This window comes from Diabrotica undecimpunctata, chromosome 6 (genome assembly GCF_040954645.1).
Source record: "Diabrotica undecimpunctata isolate CICGRU chromosome 6, icDiaUnde3, whole genome shotgun sequence".
Taxonomy (NCBI): domain Eukaryota; kingdom Metazoa; phylum Arthropoda; class Insecta; order Coleoptera; family Chrysomelidae; genus Diabrotica; species Diabrotica undecimpunctata.
The window spans coordinates 141,607,872-141,633,733 of NC_092808.1; the positions used below are offsets into that span (position 1 = coordinate 141,607,872).

The 25,862-nt window shown below is 34.1% G+C and overlaps 2 protein-coding genes across 2 annotated transcripts in view; both read right to left on the bottom strand.

Annotated features, from left to right (window-relative positions):
• Pax (paxillin) overlaps positions 1-25,862 on the bottom strand; it is a 159,692-nt gene that overhangs the window by 123,460 nt on the left and 10,370 nt on the right. The window lies entirely within an intron of this gene.
• MESR6 (misexpression suppressor of ras 6) lies at positions 635-24,321 on the bottom strand. Its single transcript, XM_072535550.1, has 3 exons — positions 23,766-24,321; positions 18,893-19,184; positions 635-2,040 (listed from the first exon to the last, which is right to left on the bottom strand). Exons 2-3 carry the CDS (start codon positions 18,975-18,977, stop codon positions 911-913), a joined length of 1,215 nt encoding a protein of 404 aa, XP_072391651.1. The 5' UTR covers positions 18,978-19,184; positions 23,766-24,321; the 3' UTR covers positions 635-910.

Below are 25,862 nucleotides of genomic sequence, written 5' to 3' on the forward strand. Positions count from 1 at the left end.
TAGACGAGAATTTTACAATCGATTGGGATACTGTTTAGTACAAAATGGCGGATTGTTTGAACATTTGTTAAGGTTCTATGTTTAGAAATTATCAAAAAATATTTTTAGGAATAAGGATCGCAGTAAAACTATATTGAAATTGTTTGAATTGTTGTATAACCTGGAATTGAAAGAGTGTTCGTCAACTGAGTATATTTCATTAACTTTATTGCTTTGCAAACAATATAATTTATTCTTTACAATCGATCGAACATTTATTGTTCATAGTTTATAATTTAATCATAAAATAAAAATATTGACAATTCAAGTATTGTCAAACATCCTACATCAATATAATCAAACGCAACACGGCATACACATTCTTGCACTACGAGTGGCCTGACTTTCAGGGGTGGCCTAAAAAATGTATCGCATTTTTGCAAAATTTTGGAGTATGTTTAACTCGTAGAACAATTTTAACATTTGATTTTAATACAGATTTCAATCCTCTGCAAATAGTTTCTTATGACTGTTGATGTAAAATAATTAGGGAAGCAGGAATTCAACAATTTAGAACTTCCCATTGAGTTTCCTAAGGCCCGATTGACGATTCACCATCCGGTAGGTATATAAAATAATAGATATATTTTAAACAGTTTATTTTTATTATATTAAAATAATCCAATTATTTTTTTTATATTTATCACCAGCGCCACCTGCTAGAATATCGACAAAAACCGACCGATTTTTGACGCAGACAGACAGACAGACACACTGACACCACTTGTAGATTCGAACGAGTTATAAATAAATTAATTGATGAATACATGTTGTACTAAACTACTTGAAAATGCATAATGCCAAAAATATTAACTGTTAAGTTACAAATGATTTTAGTAATAATACTTTTACGTTTAAACATTAATATTTCTTAATTCTCCTCATCATAATCCTTATTAAGATATTGTAATACAGGTTCATCACAGGAAAATCTAATCTTCAAAAGTTCAATAACTTTGTTTTGAATTAACTCAACATTTTCAAATGGAGTATAATCATCTTCTGTTGATCTGGAAATCGTTACAATTACAGGAGGTTTTGGCAAGATCTCCAAGAAATTCTTAAAGCAGTCGAACATTACTTCAAGTTCTTCCATGGAGGAAATATGATCGGGTAGTCCTGAATCATCGCAAGTACAACCAGCGTCGTGTACTAGTAACCAATCTATGTCATCTTCTTCGTATTGTTCTAGCATATTTTTTCTAAAGTTGTCTACTTTCTTCCACTGCTCGCTTGGTTCTTCTACATCAGGCATTGTTTTGGTTTCGTTAAGACTTTTAAATATATTGTAAAGGGAATCGATCTGTTTCTTTCTCGTAGCTGTAGATTCAGAAATAACGGCATCGTCTTTTGAGCTAGGTGTTTTATAGTAATAAATATCTTTGAGCTGCTCATACATGTTGGCCTTCTCGTACATTCTTTTAAACGGATTACCTGTGCTAAAAAAGTCAAGATCTATATCCAAAACAACAGGAGCATCAGACCTAGATATTAACGAACGAATTTGGTTCAAATCATCACTACCATTTACTAATTTCTTTCCAAGAGTAGCGACGTCTAAGTGAACTGCTCTTGAATTTTCAAGATCCTTAATGTTAGTATACAAACATTCAGAAACAAAATAAGTTTCCTTGCAATCTAAACGTATTGTACCGTTAGTAGAATCTTTTCCTATATTGAAAATTTGACTAGAATCTTCAATTTGGTGTGCCCATGGCGGTTTGATCCACACCAAATGCTCGAAGTGGCCGGCATACGCGGCAGGCATGATCCAGTTTTCTATACTTAGACTATCGTACAGTTTTTCCTTATCAAAGACGTATTCAGCCGGCATGTCAAGAGGTATCAGCATGTCTGGATGAGAGTCGAAATGGATCAAAGTAGATCCTTCAACGGGTAGATGCTTCGATCCGATATTCTTATGGATGAATGGTATGACTTCATGATGGCCTTCGACCACATAAATAGGAATTTTCTTATGCTGTTTATTCCTTCCGGCACCTGTTGGCCAAAAATACCAGGTCTTAGTAATACTTATCATGTAGTCATTTAATAATTCTAATCTACATTAATAGTTATATTAAAGCAGCAGCATACAAATCAATATGTAAGATAAACAGCGCTTAAAATATCTCTCCTCAAAGTACTTCCTGAACCATAAAATTAATAAACTTTTGAATAATAGTCCAGTCGTCAGAGATTTACCTCTAAAAACTAAAGAAGCAAGCTGGATTTTGCTGTGGTTGTAAAAAAGTTTGCCACTACTAGCCCCCCGTTTCCCCCTTAAATCGCTCTCGTAGGCGAAACGGAAAACATCGATTTCCCAAGAATCTGTACGTCGTCGTAGAAAAAAATGTTCCAAATAAAAAATGTAGCTAAAATAATTTTACAGAAAAATGTTTATTAACACTTTTTGTGTAGAATAAACCGTTCTCTTAAAAACAACGCTTAAAGCGACCGGTGATTTATGTTTTAAATAAAATTTATATCACTACGACGGTAAAAATTCGATATCTTTTGATCAGAGTGTCCCATCGACAAAAGTCAAAATGCGTTTTAAAGTTAAAGAGTACAACTTTCGTACGCAATTTTTGCATTTTTTCACAAATGAAGTCAGTGTATAAAGCTGTTAAAGAAATAAACGTTGCGCAATTTTTGCATTTTTTACGATTCTCATCACATTAATAAAACGTAAAAAATCATTAAAAACTTTTAATGAAAAAAACCGGAAATCCAACAATTGGGAAGAAACTTTCTTCGAGATATTAAAAAATACAGTGAAGAGAACCGACCTGTAATATAGATGGATGAAACCTACATTCATTCTTCCCATACTCACTCGAAAAGTTGGAGCGACAACTCTAATAAGGGATTACTTGCTCCGATTTTCATTTTTTTTTCATTCATTTTTTTCACATCTTTTTTTTTATTCCAGAATAATGGAAAATTGGCTGAAATCTGGGTCTTTGAAAACGAAATGTAGTGAAGTCACTGAAGCATCTGAATCAACTGATTCAGTGACAACTAGCAAAAATGGCGAAGATGGCAATGTCCACGAGATCCATTCGAGTCCAGCTCATCCAAGTTGTTCTCCCTCAATTCGTGGAAAGGAGGTTCTTTACCAAAAAGAAATTCGGGCAAAAATAAAAAAGTATGATCCTAGCTATCTCACGTTATATGGCTTTATTCAAGTTGGCAATGAACAGGCACCAGAAGGCCAATGCGTTAATTGTCACATCTAAATCCATCTAAATTAAAAAGACATTTGGAAAGTAATCATCCCGGTTTAACCGATAAGGCCGAAGAAACCTTCAAACGTCGTGCTTCATCTCTTCAGGCAGGGTCATGCATGATGGAAAGAGTCTGCCAAAATGAGAAATGAGTTGGTTTGCACATTGCAAAAGCTGGAAAACCCCATACCATTGCCGAGGAACTGGTTAAACCTTGCGTGAAGGATATCGTACAATGCATGTTAGGTCATAATAATGTGCATATGTCAAACAGCACTATAAGCAAGAGAATTCACACTATTTCAGACTTTGTAGAGAGAGAGCTTATAAATAGATTAAAAACTTGTGAATTCTTCAGTTTACATCTTGATGAAAGTACCGACGTTGCTGAACTTGCTGTTCTGCTTTTGTTTGTGAGGTTTCCATTCGGTATGAAAATAGAAGAAAAACTCCTTATGTGTGAAGAGCTTAAAAGTTATGCCACTAGTGAAGAAATTTTCAAGGCTATCCAGAGTATATAAGAAAAAGTGATATAGAGTGGAGTAAATGTGTGGATATTTGCAGTCATGGAGCGGCTGCAATGGTTGGTAAAATTAGAGGAGCGGTGTCTAGAATAAAGGTAGTGGCAGAAAATAACTCCAGCAGTCATTGTATCTTACATCGCCATTCTTTGGCAACTAAAAAGATGCCGCAAGATTTGAAAGACATATTGGATAGTTCTGTGAAAATAATTACCCATGTGAAGAGCCGTCCGCTTCAAGCACGCCTTTTAAAGCTGACCGCTGAAGATATGGGTATGGATCACTTTAATCTTTTGCTCCACACAGAGTGCATGGCTATCGAGGGGAAGAATTTTAGGGAGAATATTTGAACTAAAAGATCCACTGATTATCACATTTACAGAGGAGTCTGTCATCCAAGAATTAAAAGATGTCAATTGGCTGCTAAAATTGAGATACCTTTCAGACATCTTCGAAATAATAAATAAAACCACCACTTCGCTTCAAGGCAAAAGATGAGCACAATTAAATAAAATCCCTTGCGTAAAAAAATTTAATTTTTCAAAGCATGTGTTGAAAAGAGAAAGCTCACAAATTTCTCTCGATTACAGGAATTTGTTATAACAAATGAAATCAATCCTCAAACGAACATCTTTGAAATTGTTATTGCTCATTTGCAAAGTTTGGAAGAAAGTATTGTAAACTATTTTCCTCTCCAATAAACCTGTCAGAATGATAAATGATAAAGTTTTTCAAAATCTACTTGGGATCAGCGAAGATGGCAGTTTAAAACTCAAATACCGTGAAGGAAGCCAAGAAGAGCTCTGGATGCAGGTATATTCAGAAAATAATGTTGTTGGCAAGTGTGAAAAAACTTGTGTGTTTCACATCGACTTATCTCTGCTAGTCTTCTTTCTCCGCATATGCTTACATTAAAAACAAATACAGAAGCAAACTTCAAGATCATCAAGGGATTTGAGGGTCAAACAAAGATTCTCATAATTATGAATGATAAAATGAAAACATCATCGAAACAGTTTCATTCATCACATTAAGTAAGGATATTTAAATATCAAATGTAATGTATTTTATTAATCTGAAATAAAGTTTATATTGAAATCAAATGAGCCTCAGAATTGTATTTTTTTCATTTTTTGTCGATTCCCAAATCGCTTCAAGGGTTGTTGCTCGAAATGCCTCGAAATATTTTTAGCCCTACAAACAAGGGTTCCGCGACTAAAAAAGTTTGAGAACCACTGGTCTATACAGTCAAATAGCAAAACAGACCAAATTGTTCTTAACTTTGTATTTAAAAAGCCATTCAATTGATGACATTCCTAGTGATACCGAATAAATTATAAATAAATATTACTGTTATAATAGCATTCTTCGAATTTACATTTTTAGATGCAAATGTTATCTTATCCTATTTTATATTTTTTAAGTTATATGATGACTGATTGTATTTCAATAAAATGTTCATTGTTATTTATAGCAATAGATAAAAGGTGTAAAAAAACGTCATGATGAGCATACAAAACAGATCATTATAAAGTTAAACATACATCATTACACGATGAATATATTAAAATAATATACGTGGATTGTAGTAAAAGAATAAGAGAAATAAGTAGGTCAAATTATTTAATCACAATATTACCGCGAATAACTTCTGGCTTATACACAAAAAAAAATCTCTCCTTATTTGGAGGTTTCCAAATACGGTCGAAAATGTGTAACAAGGACGAATGCAATACCTCGTTTAGTCACCGATCAAAATATTAAAAGATTCTTGTGGAAGGTAACAGAAATTTATTTAGAGGTTGTTATCAATAAAATTGAATCTGAATTGATCCACCTGTGAGAAGACTCAATAATATTATACATTAAACCCAGTTTCTAAATTACTATCACATACCTGGCTTTTCAGATATCCACGTGAGTGACATGAATATCGTGGGGATAAAAGTAGTAACTAATAACTTTTGTGTAACATTTATTAAAATACCGATTTCGAATCGACTTCATAATGACATGCAGGTAATTAAGTCTACAGTAATTTGGTGGCAACTGTATACCAATTGTTGATGTTGTTCAAAGCTATGTACATGCAGAACATACTATGCCAAACAGCTGGCCACATGATGGTGTATGCGCAATAACTGGAAACCGACGGTGTGCCAAAAATGAATTTGCCGGCTCAAAGCCCAGATTTGAACCCGGTTGTGCATGTTTAGGACCAACTCAAACGAAGAGTAAGAAACAGAATACCTGCTCCAATAAATCGTGAGCAGCTTCAGTTTGAGCTCATGGAAGAATGGAAAGCTTTTCCTCAAGGCAACATCCAGAATTTGATCAATTTAATTCCAATTCGAATGAGGAGTTTAATTCAAAATAAAGGTGATAATACAGAATATTAAAAATCACGACTTTATTGTAATTTTTATAAAGAAAACAGCAAAAATTACAATGTTATTTTTTGAAATTTTTCATAAAAATCTTCATTTTGGGAGAAGTAGTATTTTGACATTATTTATTACTTAAAAAATGGTTGCATACTGCTTTAGAACATATTCTTAAACAATACACAAACATCTAATGACAACCAATTTTTTGTAGGGTTCGTAAAAATTAAAAAATGCCAAAAATTTTAGGTGGCTTCTTTTTAATGACACGCAGTGTAGTTTATAGTATAATAAAATACAATTCAAATAAAAAAATATTAGCAGGTATGAGTAACATAGTCAGATTACAAATTTAAAAACGACAACAAAAATACCAAAATAAACTATAAATAGAAATAGTTCTTAAATAAACGAAAATCGGGAAAGAAAAGAAATTTCATTTTCTCATTTTACGGCGAAACAACACATAAAATATACTATTATAGGGTCGTGGTATATACACAATAAAAGTATTTTTAGCTTTAATCTAATAATATTGGCAATTCTCATTGTAGATTTATTGCAGCTATTCTTAGTTGATAAATTCTAACTATTCAAACTATTTAATTATAGTAAAAATTGGTATTCGATGGTCAAATAGCTATTCCTCGATTATGACCTAATGTTTTCTTTAACAATTCGTACTGTGAACCTTTGTACTATTGTGACACTCCTCTCAGGAATTTAAAAACATGAAGGCTAAAACGACTTAACGCTATTAACCTCTTATCTAATAAATTCATTTGGGCAATTCTTATTGCAAAGAGCAACTAATAGTCTTCTTCGTTAACCATTTTCCATCCACTCCTGAATGTAGGTATCTCCCAATTGCTTCCATCTTTCTCTATCTTGCGACAATCTAATCCACTGTTGCCTGTCATTGCTCTTAAACATATCTTTTCCATGATTTCTCCATGCTTCTTGGCGTCCTCCTTGGTCTCCATTCTAGGATTCTTCGTTTTCACCTGTTATCATTATATCTGGCTGCACCATGTCATTTTTGTAATTTTTTCCATGACATCCATCTGCGTTGTACGTCTTATCTCAGTGGTTCTAATCTTCTTCTTCTTCTTCTTCCTCTTCATAAGCAATTCTGCTTGTTCATTGGCGGATTAATACCTCTATGGAAGGTTGTTACTCCATTTTTTGCGCGGTCATCAGATACTTCTTTTGCCGATTGGTGACTTATCTCTTGCTATTTTGACGACACGGGTCTCCTCAATTCTGCTTATACGGTTATTAAATTCTTTTTTTTTTTATTTTGTGTCCATTCATTTATACACTGTTCGTTACTTTTTCTTCTAATATCTCCACTTTCGATCTCTCAGCGTATTTCCTGTAATTCTCAGTACTCTCACCTCTGCCGTTTCCAGTAGCCCTTGCGTTGTGGCTGTGTCGGGTCTTGTTTCTAGGCATATGTTATTATTGGCCTTATCAGTGGAGTTAATGTGTCTGTTTCGCCATATAGTGTTATTTAGGCATTCATATTTGCTTTTGTACTTGATCTCTCACTTCTTTGTCCATGTCTCCATAGCTAAACAGTGTAATTCCCAGGTATTTTATTTCCATTACTTGTTCAATACTAATGCCATCAATTTCAATTTTACATCTGCTTGGTTCTTTGCTGACTACTATTGTTTTAGTTTTCTGAGATGAGATTGTCATATTAAATTCTTTTGCTATTATATTAAATCTGTGGACCAGTATTTGCAGACTATCTTCATCTTGGGCTATCGATATTGCATCGTCTGCGTAACAGAGTATTTTTATTTCTTTGTTTCCCATTCTGTATCCTCTTCCGTTGTTAACGCTTTTGATGATTTCGTCCATGATTAAATTGAAGAGCATGGGGCTCAAAGAATCCCCTTGTCTTATTCCGCTGCCTATTTCTGTAGGTTCTGTAAGTTGTCCATCTATTCTGACTTCCATTTTGTTGTTTTGGTAGATGTTTTTGATAGTTTTTATAATATTTAGGGGAACATCTCTATTATACAGAAGATGGGTTACGTCTTGGAGTCTTACTCTGTCAAACGCTATCTTTAGGTCAATCAGAAACAGAAATGCTGGTTTATTATACTCTAGTGATTTCTCAGTAATTTGCTTTATAACGAATATTGCATCTGTACACGATCTTCCACTACGAAAACCCTGTTGTTCATCTGCTAAACATCCTCTGATTTATTAGAACTTGTAAAATTTTAGTTGTAAATTTTAGGGTAGTATTTAACAAGTTTATACCTCTGTAGTTTTCTGGCTGTTTTTGGGTTTTAATCTTGACTCAGCAATATTCTCAGCATGTTTCGTTTAATTACCCTTTGCATCGTTTCTAGTTTTTTAGCAGATTTCCTAGTAAGGTCTACGGTCTCCAACCCGTAGGTGCAAATTGGTAGTATGCATGTGTTATACACCTTTTTTTATAGGAATGAATGTTTTTCAAGATATACGCTAGATATAGCGTACCCGTATTAGACAAGGACACATGTCAAACTCAAAACACCAAAAAATACGTCGGCCTGTGTAATCGGTCAAAGTTAACAGGCATTTTCGACGAAATTATAAACACTAGGTTGATAATCTTTGAACCGTTACCTTTTTCTTTTGAAACTCTTTCTCGATAAAAAATTTATAATAATAAAATATATTATAATATAATAATATATTATAATAATAAAAAAAATGATCGGTTTTGCGGATGAAAAATATCACAAAAAAACTATGTTGAAGAAAATTAAATGTCAAAGTTCAATGAAGCAATTTCCTTCTTTTTTTTTAATCCAAGGAAACTCGATTAGAGACAACTAAAAACGCATTACCAAATCCCAAAGATGCTTTAGTTTTGTTACAAATAAATTTATTTATTTGTTCTCCAGTCTTAAGGAATGCCACTGCAACAAGCAAGTAATCAGCTGTACTTACAAGCTGTAATTTTGCTGATAATCTTAATTTTGAGATCCCAAAATATGCAAAAAGGTTACTACTTCTACCCGCTGGCTTCTGACAGCCCCCCCCCCTCTCAAAGTGTTTTAGGCAGTCCAATGCCTCTTCGTCCTATTGGCGATTTGTGGATTTTAATGAAGACTGAAAACATTTCAGAGTGATATAAGCAAATAAAACAAGATATATGCACAATCATACACACCTAGAAGTAAAAAAAAAACGGAAAACATGGTTTGCTTTTATTCTAATTAGAACATGCGAAGAATATTTATTATCATGACGCAACGTTCTGTTGTCAATACTTGGATATAACGCATGCTAATGATTTAGGTAATGATCATTGGCTGAGGACATTAAAGTCAGAGCCAACTACTATATTACGCACATGCCAATGGCTTCCGACATAAATTTTATTTTCTACGATTTTTTTCTATTTTTAAACTTTGGAAATTGAATCATTAGTTAATACAGGAAGAAACAACGGTATAATGTTACACTAATGGATGTGTTATAATTGAATCGAAATTAACTTCTTGACCTATAATTTATAGTAGATAAATATACAACATAAATAATCACATAGTACATTTTAATAAAATAGTTTTTCTAATTTAGCTACTAAATTGCCTGTATCAAGTACAGTAAAACCGTTGCACAGAGTGGTATTTTACATAAAAAGCTGGTCAAATTGAAAATTTCAAAAAATAGCATTTAGAACCGATTCTTGACCCCATAGCAGGTGGTTATATGTGACGTTATCTGGCAATGTCCCCTCCTCAAATAACCTAACCAAACAAATTTGACAGCTGTCAGTTCCTAACACGTTTTGGTTGCTTTTAATTTTGAGATTTGACTACACTTTTTTGTATGATTTGCGATTACTTTCCATAGAAGTTATGAATATGCCAGAGGAAAGTAAGTACTCAATATTGAACCATTTTTTAAAACATTACCGTCCTAGATCTTCAATCAAAATTAATCGAATTTTTGTATAATTTTCAATATAAACGAATGCTTTTAGTTATTCTCTACTCATCGATACTGCATAAGAGTTATTTCATAATAAAAATTAGATTATGTACTTTCATAAACAGTTTTCAAAGTTTTCACGAAATTAAATAAAAACAAACATACTGTGAATAGTACAAGCTGATTTATGAATTTGTTATTAAATCCCATGCATCCAAATATACAAATCCAGTATCGATGAGTAGAGATTAACTAAAAACATTCGTTTATATTGAAAATTATACGAAAAATTGGATTAATTTTGATTATGGTTCTATGGTACATCAAAGCTCCCTTTCGAAAGACCATCTTTTACTGCAAACCAAATTTAGATGCTGAGTTAACAAAGAAAGAAACAAAAGACAACCAAGAACAAACAAACTTGACCTGGAAAAACTGAAGATTCGGGAATGTAAAGAGAAGTTCGAAGAAGTCGCAAATGAATTAGAACTGCACTCCAAAGAGGGCAAATGGAATAATATCAAAACAACAACAGTACTGACAGCGGCAACGTCCACCCTGGGAAACAAGAAAAAGGCGAGAAGAGGAACATGATTCGATGGCGAGTGCAGACAAGCAATAGAGGAAAGAAATTAAGCACACAAAATGTATATAACAAGAAAAACACGGGAAAGACGAACATCATTTGAAGTCGCAAGACGGAAAACAAACAAGATATGTAGAAATAAAAAAAGAGCCTATTAAAATGGACAAATAGAAAAAATTGAAGAAAATTTCGAAAACAACGAAATTAGAGGGGCTTACGAATACCTAAAAAAGATAAAAAGTGGGTATAGACCTTAAACAAGTCTATGCAAAGATGAAAGTGGTCAATAATCAGTGACCAACAGAAAGTCACGGAAACCTGGAAGCGTTATTTTCAGACCCTACTTGGTACACAAGTAGACATGGAAGATGAAATGGGTACGAACTACGTAGAAGAGAATGAAGAAGAGAATTGAGTAAAAGCTCCAACCATAGAAGAAGTTATCGAAGCTATTAAGGTCCAGAAAAACAATAAATCACTGAGAGTTAACGAAATACCAGCAGAATTGTATAAGGTAGGTGGCGACCATCTAGCAAGTCACATCCACGCGCTCTTCAAAGACATATAGCAAGAAGAGAAAATACCCGACGACTGGAAGAAAAGTATAGTATGCCCGATCTATAAAAAAGAAGACAAACTCTCCTAAAAAGGAGTAGGTATTGTTAGTATTATGTTTATCAAATTTAGTGAGAAATAATATATATTGGGAAACAAGTAGTATCCAGGGAGGATGATGATCAAGATTTGAAGGGAGAGCCATTGGAAAGCTTATGTATACAATATTAATCGCTGTACGCATCCTTTGATAGTAAAGTTGTTCCATACGGGATTAGAGAGATTATTAGTTCCATAAGACACCATTGTGCGAGTGTATTGGGTAAGAGACGGTGTTTCGGATTTGATGCAATAGATGCAGCGTATGTGAAGATAACATGTTAGGATGTTTCGAAAGAAATGTACTAAGACGAATCTATGGAGCAGTGAATGACAATGGAGTGTGAAAAAGATGATAGAACTTCGAACTTTATAGAATATACCAGGAACCTGATATCGTAAAACATATTAAGATAGGACGTCTGAGGTGGATAGGACATGTAATGCAGATGGAACAAAATGATCCAGCTAGAAAAACGCTCCTTGATAGACCCATTGGTCAGAGAAGAAGAGAAAGACCTAAAACAAGGTTCCTTGATAACATCGATGAAGACATGAGAAATATGGGAGTACGTGCTTGGCGGAGGAAGGCGATGGATGAGGACGACTGGAGAGAAATTTTTGAGGACGCTAGGACCCACGCAGGGTTGTAAAGTCAGAATGATGATGATGATGATGATGTGGCGTGTGTTAATATGAGAAGCTTGCCTCTATGGTGTAATAGCGGCCCTCTACATTCTAAATTCTTTCTGAAAGGGTGGTGCGAAACTATAATATTTGTGATATTGTAATATTTCTAACCATTAATGAGATTTCTAGACATGTTCTAGATTTTTAGATGGCATCGTTGAAAATTAAATATTTCGTTCTTAAAGAATGTTGTCGAACTACCGATCATTTTTTTTGCTTTAATCTTGATGCCAATATGCACATTGTGGATTTTGAATAAAATTGTTTGTGACTAAAAAATTTCTTTGAGTTTTCAAAGAAACTAAGACGTTTTAAAAATAATTTAACAATCAGTCGTTGTCACCTTTGGCTTTGGATTTGGAACAATTCTGTGTTATAAAAATAGAAAGAAAACTAATATATTTGTGTATCTGTGTTCCTGTGAAGACTATTTTATTCTTTTTATAAACTACCTCTTTTATTAATAGTTAAGAGGAATGACCGAAACACCTTTGTTTTTTTTCCTATTGCTTGGAGGATGTTACAAAAATAGTACCTATCTATTGTAATTGTCCTTGGACTCTCTCTCTCTCTCTCTATAAATAAATAAATAAATAAATATATACATATAAATATATATATATATATATATATATATATATATATTCATGAAACTTTGCATGCAAGTACAATGACATATAACGCATCTAATGCCATATCTTTTGTTACTACTCTATTTTCGGTTTTACCGGAAATACCCGCAACTTATTTATTTTAAATGGGACTCCCTGTATATTTTTGAAGATTTTAAAATAATTTGTAGTCCAGTTATCAGACAGTTGATCCCTAAAAATTATAGGAACAGGCTGAGTTTTGCCAAGAATATTAATTTTAGGACCCCAAAAAATATTCAAAAAGTTTACCACTTTTACCCTCGAGCTTCACTCTAAAACCCCCCTCGCAGGGGGGTAAAAACTATTAAATTTATTTACTTATACCAATGAGAATAATAATTTTAAAAAATCACTCCATAAATGTTTAAAGCGTTTGCAGTTCAAAACCTGGTAATGTGCAAGCCTAATAATAAATTCGTGAATTACTCTTTCCAAGATGTTCGTTTGTCCAATAGCAACGAATTGCTACCAACTGTAATCGATTGTCTAATTGAATGCTGCTCGATGGGGATTAAAAGCGACATTTGTACGTTGTTGATTTCGATTCCATTAATTCCATTCAACTCATTTCGCGCTTCCTGTTGCTTGTCAGTTTGACTTGTATATTTTTGACTTGCAGTATTGTGAGTTCTACGACCTAAGTACTTACGTCTATTTGGTGGCATTTTTAAGAATCGAAATTTCACTAAAAGTAAAAAATTTACTTGCTGGGCAAGGCGCATATTAAGACATGTATAGCATATGTGAGGCGATGCATCACAGTACATGTTTTTGTAACCTATTGAAACCATTGAAACAGCGCAAATTGACTGGTGACGTGACTAAGGGCGTGTGACGAGACCAGACGTTGTGGTAGAGACACAGATTCTCGCTTCTAGCATTGCACGTGGCAGCTGTCTACTGACGGCGTCATATTGTTTCTATGGCACATTGTTTCTCGTATATTTTTAAAAAAAATTTTCTCGTTTGTAGACGAAAAGTTGATAGATGCTTTAAGGGGTCACAAAGAGCTTCACGACACCTAACATACAATTGATATGAAAACAAAGTTGAAAACACGAATTTAGCAGGATATCGCGACATAACTAAATTTATCCTCTTCAGCATCTTCTGGTTCTAATTCAGAACTTAAGTTTAGTAATAATAAATGTTTTGTTCTTGCATCCGACATTTTCCAGTAATGTGAGAATCTATCAAAGTGTATCCAATATGAAGATTCAAGACAAGAACGCTTAGAGCTGCTGAAAATAGATACCAATAGAGAAAATTTGTTAGGAGTATTCGCGAAATCACGATCCTCATAGCAAGAGAAAGAGACGAAAACCAATATAAGAATAGAATGAACTTTGTTTGAAGATGCTACAATACAAAAAGGAGTGTTTCTAATATCTAAAAACTCAAAGAAAATGGTAGGTTTTGAGCATATATTGAGAAATCTAAAATATAACTTACTAAAATTAAAATTTGAAGCAAAATAGAGTTTTATCTCCAACCTTAAATAGAAGACGAAACTTCAGGGAAAATAATATTCATATTTATTTGCATCTAATAATAAAACTGAACACCTTTAATAGTGGTTAACATTGATAAGATAAATGCAATTAATTATATCTTTAAAAAAGAAATTTGTAGAATCATAATATTTTCTGTGTGAATAAACTAATTCATAACAAGCTGCTCGCATACCAATTAGTACACATACTATTGAAAAAATGTTTCAAAAACATTTCAAAAGTGTTGCAAAACAGTATTACATATTGACCAATAAATTAAATTTTAACTAAATTTACAGAAAAAAAAACTAAAAGTTTAAATATGTAGAAAAACTGCGCATTTGATTAAAAAAGCCATTCATGATAACGAAGTTTTTAAAGCAGAAGGTTAGAGGTCTTTATCACAACCAAGTTCAAACTCAGTCCAATCAGTGACAGAGCCATCAAGATTTTAAATTGGATACATATTATGTTACCAAATAAAATCAATAAGAAAATCAAAAATATAATGAAAAAATACGAGTAATCTACTAAAATGTATTTAGACCATCTATTCACATTAGAGGGTACCAAAGAAACTAAGGAAAACTGTAAAATATATTAAAAAGAAAGCAGAAGGGCAAACTCTTTGATAGTAAATGTGAGAAATTAGATTGGAGATCGATTATACTGCCAATAATGTAATTATTTCAGGTTCCAAAATAGCTAACTCCTTTACAGTTTTGCTTGCAGAAATTAGAAAACAAAATACTTTCCAGCTGTTAGTAGTTTATTAATTATGAGGACGGACACAAAGTTTTGGAACCGTTCAAGGTGACAAACGGTCTCAAGCAGATGTGTTGCTTATCTCCTACGCTATTCAAAATATACATGCAAGAGGCATTGGAAGGCTGGAGAACCAAGTGTGCAGGAATGGTGATAAATATTGAAAATCATCTGCTTGACAATCCTATTTTTTACAGATGATCAGACTATTCTATATATAAAAACAGCTCTAAGAGTAGGGGAAGAACCCACACCTATAGTATTAAGACATATAAAAGAAGCGAAGAATATAAACATTTAGGCAGCATAATCCCAACTCAAAGGAACGTCAGAAAGGGATACACAGAATATAGAATACAGCATTGAAGGAAATGCACACGCATTCTCAGTTCACTTCTTTGGTCAATTTATGGATCCTAACATTAGATACTATAAAAATTAATTTTATCAGAAGTGCTCGCTGAGTGTACCGAATAGAACATGTACTTTATGAAGAAATTAGAAGAGGCACAGGATTCGTTCAATATCAGAAAGGATAGAAACAAGGCAATTAATATGGTAAGGGCACGTAAAGAGGATGGGCCTGAGAGATAGCCGAAAAAAGCTATTAATTATCAATCTGCTCAAAAAAGAAGACGAGGAAGACCAGCATTAACATGAAACAGCGGAATAAAAGTAACAATGGAGGATAGAGTTATACAAGAGGAAGATAGAGAAATAGAAAAAGGTGGCGATGGAAATATAAGGTGCGCCAGAATTGTTTATGTTGTGATTCGTGTAGTCTATGTGAGTTTTTACATAGTTTATGTTGTAATGGAAATATTTCTTGTTTCAGAACGCTCGACTTTTGCAAAATTCAACATGTCACGCAGGTGTGTAAATTCAGTCAACAATTTCTGTTATATATGAGGTTATTCATCAATACAGACGTAGAACCTCACCGCTATTACCATTTACTTGGTATCAAGGTATCATTGACCAGGGACAAGTCTTGAACTCAACATATTTGTTGCAACTCTTGTATAGTTATATAACGAAAATGGCTGAAAAATAAAAAACGATCTATGGTTTTTGCTGTTCCCATAAAACCATAAAACCTAAAACATCTAAAAAGCATACTAATGGCTGCTACTTCTGTTTGACTCCAACCATTAAAGCAGGGTTTTGAATGAAGAAAAGAAGGGTGGTTCAATATCTGAATATCCCATCAGCTATTCGGTATATGCTACATTCAGATGGTCTATCAATTCCTATTGCATTCCAAAATGTGTTAAAATTAAAATTACAGAAGAAGGTATTATGGAAGAAGAAGAACGAAACAATTCCTCAATATCCTATGACCCTGATTTTGAGGGAAAACATGATAAACGGCATAGATTCAGTCAAGCAGAACAGAGCGACCTCATTCAAGAGTTTAACTTGCCAGAAGAGAATGAAGAATTTCTGGGATCCAGACTAAAGCAATGGAATCTTCTCGTAGCGGGATCTACTGCCTTTTTTAAGAAAAAAGATAATCTTGTTGTTTATAAAGAGGTTAATGATTTGATGAAATGTGTAAATTTGAACATTTATCCAAATGTTTATGACATTAATACTGTACAAAGGCAATCATCTTCCTTCTATTCTTGTTAGTTATACAGTCCACGTAAAGAGGACCTATACAAACTTGAAAGCTCATTCAAATATGACGAAAATCTCAGGCGATCAGAAAGTCATTGGTGTTCTCTTAGAAATGCAGTTGAGCTTTAAGATATTCGGAACAGCAACGATAGGAAATCACACTCTATAAAAGCTGACTCGTCTGCAAGGAACCTTGACCCTAAGGAAAACAATGTCTTTGCTTCAGGCCATGTGGGCCCAAAAGATCCCTTTACATATTAAGCTAGTTTGATAGCAATGTTGTCAAAGGAATGAACCAAGAAAGGCAGTTCTTTAAATGTCTAAAATACCAATTTCATTCATTAAGTTGAAGCTTAAGTTAAAGAAGGTATTTTGTGGGCCACAAATTCGTCAGCTTATGAAGGATCCAGCATTTGACAGAGCTTTGTTATTCGTCGCAACGAAACAAAAAAGATGAAAAGTACCCTAATTTAGTGAAAACATTACTGGGCAAATTCCAACATGTAACATGTCTCTTCATGTCAAATACACTTTTTCCGTTCCCACCTCCACTTTTTCCCTAATTGTGAAACTGTGAATGCTAAGCACAATGCAAGATTTCATTAGGACATTTCACTAATCGAAGGAAGACATCGAAGTTCCACGAAGATTAATAAACGCGGTAAAAGCACTCTACAAGAATAACGAAGTAGCTATCAAAACGGGCAATAGAATATGCAGTCCATTTAAGACGACAAAGGGACTACTACAGGGTTGCTCCACATCCCCCACCCTGTTCAAAATATTCCTGGAAAAAACCCTAAAACCATGGAAAAGAAAGTGCGAAGGAATGGGTATACCAGTAAGGAACGAATATCTATATACGCTAAGTTTTGCCGACGACCAAATAGTGATCGCACAAGACGAGGATGACCTCAGTTTTATGATGATAAAACTGGAGCAGGAATATACAAAGAATGGGATCGAAATAAACCTAAAGAAAACTGAATACCTAACAACGGAGAATACAGAAATAAAACAGCTGGAAATAGACGAAGGTAAACAAATCAAAGGAACAGACAAGTATAAGTATTTAGGTTTCATAATATCAAACAAAGGAACAACGGAGGAAGATATCAAAAATAGACTAGGACAAACAAGAGACTGCATACGAAAATTGAACCCGGTACTATGGGATAAGAACATCAGCATGAAAACAAAGAAAAAAATATATAATACCATGACAAGAAGTATCCTCACTTATGGGTGTGAAAATTGGACAATAAATAAGAAAACCAAAAACAAAATAAGAGCAACAGAGATGGAATTCCTAAGGAGAAGCTGCAGAGTAACAAGAAGAGATAGAATAAATAACATGGAGATTAAGAGGAGAATGGGAATGAAATCCGACATAATAGACTACATCGAACAGAAGAGGTTAACCTGGTACGGACATGTCAGAAGAGCAGACCAAAATCGGTGGATAAATAGAATAACAGAGTGGAGCCCGATAGGAAGAAGAAAGAGAGGCAGACCCCGAAGATCTTTCAGAGATGAGGTGGACGAAGCAATGAGTAGAAGAAACCTACAGGAAGGGGACTGGCTAAACAGGAAAAATTGGAGAAAACGGTTGAGTGAAGGAATACAGTGAAAACTGTGGAAATCCTTGTATATATACTAATCGAAAAAGGTACCAAAGTCTTTGGAACGAAGCTATGCTTGCAGATTACTGCTAGATTGTATGTAGAGATGCCTCAGAACTCACGTACAAGAGAAAAGTTAAAAGACAGCGATCAAACGAAACCAATACATGATCATCTTCAATCTTAGTAGCCTGCAAAATATTCACATATTCTCTCTTGGAACATGGCCCTCATCGCAATTCAAGTGGACTCTTAGTAGTTTGTTACGTAAAAATGTATTTTATCCCTCAATATATACACATAACATATCCATATCATACTTATCATATACAATAAAAATTAGAGCTAAGTAAATAATTTTCTTACCATTCATTTCTTATTTTTCTCAAAATAAATTTAGTATGATTTGACTTACGGAAGTAAAGAAAAAATTTAAAAAAAAGTAGAGTTTTTCAATCACATATAGTAGAAATTCCAGAAAAGATATTCTTCAGAAAACCAGAAAACAAAAAACATTAGTTTGAGATATGATAATCAACAGTACTTAGTAGAGTTATTAAACTAGGAATCAAAATACCGAATTGCAGGTCAATTGATCAAAATTTAGATTCTTGTTGTTTAAAACTGCTAAAAGTTCAAAACTTACACATTTTAATATTAGTTAATAATAATAATAAGGCTACAACTTACATCCAGGTGATGTTCCCTTTTTAATCGAACACTGATACGGGTTTAAAGTACCAGGAACAACTTTTCCGTACATAGAACGATCCATGTTTCACAATACTCGAAAAAACACCAACAATACAAAAAAGCCGGCGCGGCAATTTCAAATCGGCGTCAAACTAATAAGTTTCACATCAACAACGAATCAATGCGAATATCGGTAATCACGTGACACATTTACACAAACACTTCTTAGTCAAATTTCAGAAATCGTCGTTCTCGCTGTTACATATCTGGCATATTTTTTGAATTTGTCCTGTGAAAACAGACGGTGCGCGATCGTGTTTGTCGCGAGGACAGATTTAGAAGGATCCCACAATAGTCATATAAAACATAAAAACAAATTAGTACAGTGCGATTAGACTCCGCACTTAGGAAAAATTCCCAGAAAGCTGGAGTTTATTACAAATATTGTAACTATTATAAATTATTGTAAAGAGTTGCCTCGATTCGAATGTCTGTATAATTTTTCAGTACAGTCAAATGTCACTAAAACCGGTTTTACGTAAATATACATTAACGGTGACTTTAATTGAAAAAAAATTATTAGAATTTTACATATTGCATACGTAAAAATATAACTTTTATTCATATGAGTTAATTATTAAATTTGCATAGTAACATTTATTGGTCACCTAAAATATGCCTTGATTTGCATCACATTCAAAAGTCAAGCTTGTTCAGTGGTCTCGGCAAAAGTCGCTTTATTTTGTTTAAGCAATTAAATTAAATAATTCAGTTTTTCATAATGGACGCTGAGCTGAACAGGCACTTAGCAAAATCTCTAGGTAGACAATTGGCTATACTAAAACTAAATACTAGAGAAGCTGAAGAATAGTTTCTCACATCCAACGCAAAATCATTTCCAATATTAATTGAGTTATAGTAAAGAAGAATTGTAAAATATAGCCTGAACTTCTACAAAACAAACAGATAGCGCCCAGCAGCCCAGTATAATGGATGGAAAAATATTGATAATTCCTAAATCAGTAGTGAACTTGAATGGCCGAATAGCGATAAGGATTATACAGTCCAACAAAATAAAAAAAAATTGGTGCTATTTTGGCGTCTACTTTGTAGACAAGGATATATCTTAAGCTCCACATGCGTTGTACATTTGCGGCAATGGTCAACTGGAAAGAGAAAGTGCCTAAAGTTTGAAATACCAATTGTTTGGAGGGAACCAAGATACCATCACGATGATTGTTATGTTTTTATTGTAAATTGTTATGTAACCTCATCTCGATTCAGCAAGAGGCCAATACACTTCCAAAAGATGACAAAGACACATTAACGTCCGATGAAGTTTATGTTTTTTAATTTAGGAACTCGTCAATTAAAGAATTTGTCAAGATCTAAAACTTTTATTTGTACAATTTTTCTCTAAAATGTATGAAAAACGTTTTATAGGCAAAAATGATTGTTTTTCACTTTTTATGATTGTTTAAAAAAACAAAGCAAAATCAGTTGTACATATTCAAGGAGTTATTATCAGCTCTGTCTCATATATCTTTTAGAACCTTCAAAAACCTGTATAAGATTTTTTCACAGATAAATTGCGGTATTAAGGTTCTATATGATAAAAATAGTAGTAAAGATTGACCGGTGTGAGATTGTGAGCTCATATTTATATCTGGGATCATTGATCATGTGATGTGATACGCAGTAACGACAATCGCCTTATAAACAATGTGTTCTGGGAAAGGCCAGAGGGAAGAAGGTCTGTAGGGCGGCCTAGAAAAAGGTGGAAAGATGCAGTCAAAGAAGATCTGGAGAAAATGGGAGTGCAACAATGGGAATTACTGGCACAGGACCGACAAACATGGAAGGCAATAGTAAACGCGGCAGAGAATCACGAAGAGTTGTAGCGCCATTGATGATGATGATGATGATGATCATTGATCACAAACACAGGGTCACTGCAGGAAGAAATAAAACTTAGATGTCATCTAGCAAAAAGGGGGTACAAAGGGGATAAAGGGGTAGAATGCGAAAACATGGAGTTGATTCCAGTTTACTCCAATTAGCCTCTTCTGCTCAAATCCGACTCTCACCTTTACGCTGGTATCCCCTGTAAACCGAGCAACCCAACTTTAGATCCGGTATCCAACCCGGGTGGAAAGTTGGGTCGGGACTGACGAAAACGGGTGAAATGGCCCTCCGAAAAGGGGGTTTGGCGTTGGGTTAACTGCCCACCCTATAAAAAAAATTTTTTTATGAGAGTTACAAAGAAAACAACCAGACTGTCTAACCTACGACGAACTCGCAAACGAAATATGGATAATGATTTAAACCGTAGGAACGTTTTGTACGTGGAACGTAAGAAGTCTTTATCAGCCTGGAGCCACGGCTCTGCTCATACATGAAATTAATAAATCCAAAGCAGATATCATTTTTTTACAGATATGAGGTGGACTAGCTCAGGCATCCTGGAAAAAAAATAAGTGCAATATTTACTACAGTGAATATCCTACCCGACACGAATTTGGTAGCGGATTTATTGTAAGCAGCAAGGTCAAACATAGTGTAATTGATTTCAAAACTATTGATCATAGGATATGTCGAATAAGACTTACAGGGAAGTTCGCTAATATTAGCATTATTAGCATCCATGCTCCAACGGAAGAAAAAGATGATGATGAAAAAGACATGTTCTAACAGGCACTAGACCGAGAGTACGATGTGTTCCCAAAAAATGACATCAAAATAATAGCAGGAGACTTTAATGCCAAAGTCGGAAGAGAGAAATGTTCGCCCACCATCGGAAAAGAGAGAATAAACGTAGACTCTAATGATAACGGTCTCAGAATCATAAACTTGGCATGTTTAAGAACATGGTTATAGCTGGGACATGATTTCCCCATAAAGATATACATTAGAATATAACATAGATACACTCCATCTCTTCGTCGACTTCAAAGCAGCCTATGACAGTGTAAAAAGAACTGCATTATATAATGCAATGATGGACTTTGGGATCCCACCTTAGTAAGTTGACCCAACTAACAATGCGAAACGTAAGCTCATGCGTTAGAATTGAAGGAGAAAACTCTACGTTCTTTGACATTAATAATGATCTAAGATGCAAGAGGCTAGAAGGAGACACGCGCGCTGGCGTGTCTCCTCTTTAATATTGCATCGGAAAAGGCAATCCGACAATTAAATATTAAAATGAATGGAACTATTTTTGATAGATCGACGCAAATTCTCGCATTCGCTGACGATATAGTTATAGTGGACAGAAGTATGAGATACATGGTGCAGTGTTTTATAAGGCTTGCGGACGCGACAAGTGAATTAGGACTTGTGGTAAACGAGGAAAAAACCAAATATATGCTGGTTTCTAAACACCACCGAAATCTCCAACGGAGAATTCAAATTAACAACCATACCTTTGAGCAAAAGTCAAAGAATTCACATATCTTGGATCGTTAGTAAATGCAACAAACACGACAAGCGACGAAATAAAAAAATGCATAGCAATAGCAAATACAACTGTTCACAGTCTCCGGAAACATTTAAAAAATAAAAATATAAAACGTGCAGTAAAGCTCAATAAGTATATAAAAGACCGTAATAAGACCGGTTTTGATATATGGGGCTGAAACGTGGACCTTATCTCAAAATAATGAAAAACTTCTTGGTATTTTTGAGAGAAAAATTCTTAGAAAGATTTTTGGGGCCGTAAATGAAAATTGACTATGGTGTCGAAGATACAACTTTGAACTATATCAGTTATACACCGATTCAGGTATTGTGAAAGTCGTTAAAGTACAGAGACTTAGATGGGCTGGACAGATTGCTAGGATGTCAGATCACGAATACACCAAGAGATTAACATTTTCAAAACCAGAGGGCACAAGAAGTAGAGAACAACCACGAAGGAGATGGATTAATAATGTGGACGAAGACAAATTCTAAGAGTCAGGTAAGTTGGCAGGAATCGACAGGAGCGGCGACTTGTTTGTAAGCAGGCCAAGATCCACAACGGATTGTCGAGCCACTTATGATGATGATCATCTAGCAAAAGTCGCCGTAGGAAAGATGGCCAAAATATGAAAGGACTCTCAAATTTCACCGACTCTAAAAATGAGGTTGATGAACTGCTTAATATTCCCAATACTGACAAACGGATGTGAATCTTGGACTCTACGGAAAGCAGAAAGAAGAAAGATAGACGCCACTGAAATGTTCTGTTGGAGAATTGCTCATAAACAACAGCTCATCAAACGGCTATCCAGCAAAGTCCATTTCCAACAATTAAAATACTTTGGACATGTTATGAGAGGAGACACAGAAAACATGGAAAGACTTATTATCAAAAGAAAGGTAGAAGACCGAAGATCACGAGGAAGATCCCCAACAAGATGGATCACACGATATCACGATAACCACTAAACTTCCTCCGGAGTGTTAGGATTGAAGAGAGAGAGAGGAGTAACTCTTACAAATAAAAGTTATATCAGTTTATTTTAGGAGCAAACGTTCTAAGCTATAAAATCAATTTTTCAGTATTATTGTTTTGAGTTTCAAACTGGAAGAATTTCCAGTCAAAATATAATTTTGTAATAAACAACCGATTCTAATATGTTACCAGAAAACCAACAAAAATGTCCCATCTTATCTAAAATATCCTGGAGATAAGACAAAAGTACAGCACCTTCAAAATAGTTACTTCAAAAATATCGAGATGATTTCTTGAGACGACTATATAGTACAATAGTACTATGAAGTACAACTCAGTTGATAAAAGTTCATAATAAAGAATTTATTTTACAATTAGTGTAGTCCCCCGCACAAGTTTATTAAATATTCACAAAAAAACTGTGTTAATTACCTTCGATCCCGTCAAGACAAAAATTTGAATTTAGGCTCACATATATTCATGAAGATTTTTTTACATTTTTTAAACCACACTATCAAGATGTGTGTAAAAATGTAACTCTCGGGGAATTTTTCCGAAAATTAATGTCTAATATCACTGCACTATCGTATAAAACATAAAAACAAAAAGCAAAGCGAGATACTCTGGCTGGCCAGTACGAAATGACTAGAAGTACGAGAAAAACGGTCCAAAACACAGTTCACTTGACTTGATGGATGTTGGTACTAATGATTTGAAGTGGGTTGGATAATTGAGAAAGGTTCACGGTAATATCTTAGATAATATAATACGCGTTCATCAATTGCAATATATCGCGGATTAAGTAATTTACAAGGTGAACTTGGTTATAAAATGCTTGAATCACTATTTTGGTTGTCGCGAGATACCCGAAATAAACACTATGTATATCCAATATGATCATGAATTAAACAAATTTGTTTACGCTTCACGCACAAGCGTTGAATTAAATTTAATTACACAAAAAGTCACGCAATGTGTAATTCACAACATAAAATTACAATATTTTTAGACTAATTGACCAACATTTACATTATTCTAAATGTTTATACGAGACACGGCGAAAAGCTCGGGTTCGTTCGAAAAAATATTCCCTCGAGACTTTTTTACATATTCACTTTCATGAGATACCCCAAAATAAGGTTCAAGAGATCGCCCAGGCGAAAAGTTTTTCAAATTTCAAAAAACTTTATTAGTGTTAAATGTACATGATGCTCTTGTGCTTAAACATTTTACAAGTACTGTTCGTAGTACAGTTTCTCAGTGTTCACATGTGACCGAGTTGGAGAAGCAACTACTTATAGACTTTTAAAGCAACGAAAGGGTGAAAGGGTCAACAGGGAGAAAACCCATTCATATAAACGATACTTTGAAACAATCGATTCGAAGAAAAGTTCATTCATTTTATTTACAAAAAAAGATTCCTACTTTGGATAAACTTTTCGTAGACATTTACGGCATTTGGCAAAGACGAATCTTTACCAAACATTAAAAGATATTTTGTGGAAAACTTTACGTGAATTAAGGTTCGTTTATGAGAATAACATAGAAAATCTGCGCTCATAGATAACGAAGAAATTATTTTTGTTGGAGGAGGCAATATTTAAGGTAAATTCGAAAATTGAGGAGAGAAGGCAAAAATATTTTTTATAGATATAACATGGACAGAGTAGAAAGAGGTTCCTCCCCTGGAACCTCTTTATACTGTGACATGGATAAATGAAGGGCATTTTGTAAAAAAAGTTTGGCAGGATAAACTGTTACAAATACTCGTCAGGCATTTATAGAAGGTTTATCTACGGCACAGGCTTAAAATTTCCAAATGGTAAAGGTCGCCGTTTAATTATCTTTCATATCGGAGGATATAAAGGATTTGTTGATGGAGGCTTGCTAGATTTTATTTCAAATTCTACGAACGACTGCCAAGAAGAAATGACTGCTGATCTTTTTGAGGAATATTTCAGTCAAATGATAGATTTATTACCAACCAATTTTGTAATAATCATGGACAATGCCAGTTACCAATTTACAATGTTAATTTTTATAATTATGACTAGAGGTGGTTAAGGACTAGAGATGGATTTCTATGGACAACAGAAACAAGCATGGCGCTTCATAAGACAACAAAGAAGCGAAATGAAAGAACTAGTTGAAATAGAAGTATTGTACTGTACTCATACAAGAGGATACATGGGTGGCCTTCCTGACAGAAATGTTTAAAAAACAAAACGAATAACCTTTACCAGAAACGCCAAATATAATAACTGAGCAAGAGACCGAAATCTCCCAAAACGATGTGAAAGAAGGAATAAACAAATTAAAAAACAGAAAGTCACCAGGAGAAGATCAAATACCAAATGAACTCTTAAAATATGGAGGTGATCACCTTGTACAACAACTGCAACTTCTTATTAATAAAATAATCACCACGAACAGAATACCAGATGAATGGAGGAGAGCGATCATGGTGATGTTCTTTAAAAAAGGAGATAAGAAAGATCCCAATAATTATCGAGCAATAAATCTATTAAA

Coding starts and splice junctions, on each gene's coding strand:
- MESR6 (XM_072535550.1), bottom strand. CDS start 18,977: ATGGATCGTTCTATGTACGGAAAAGTTGTTCCTGGTACTTTAAACCCG. Junction 2,041..18,892: donor AAAGGGAACATCACCTGGAT/GTAAGTTGTAGC, acceptor TTTGGCCAACAG/GTGCCGGAAGGAATAAACAG.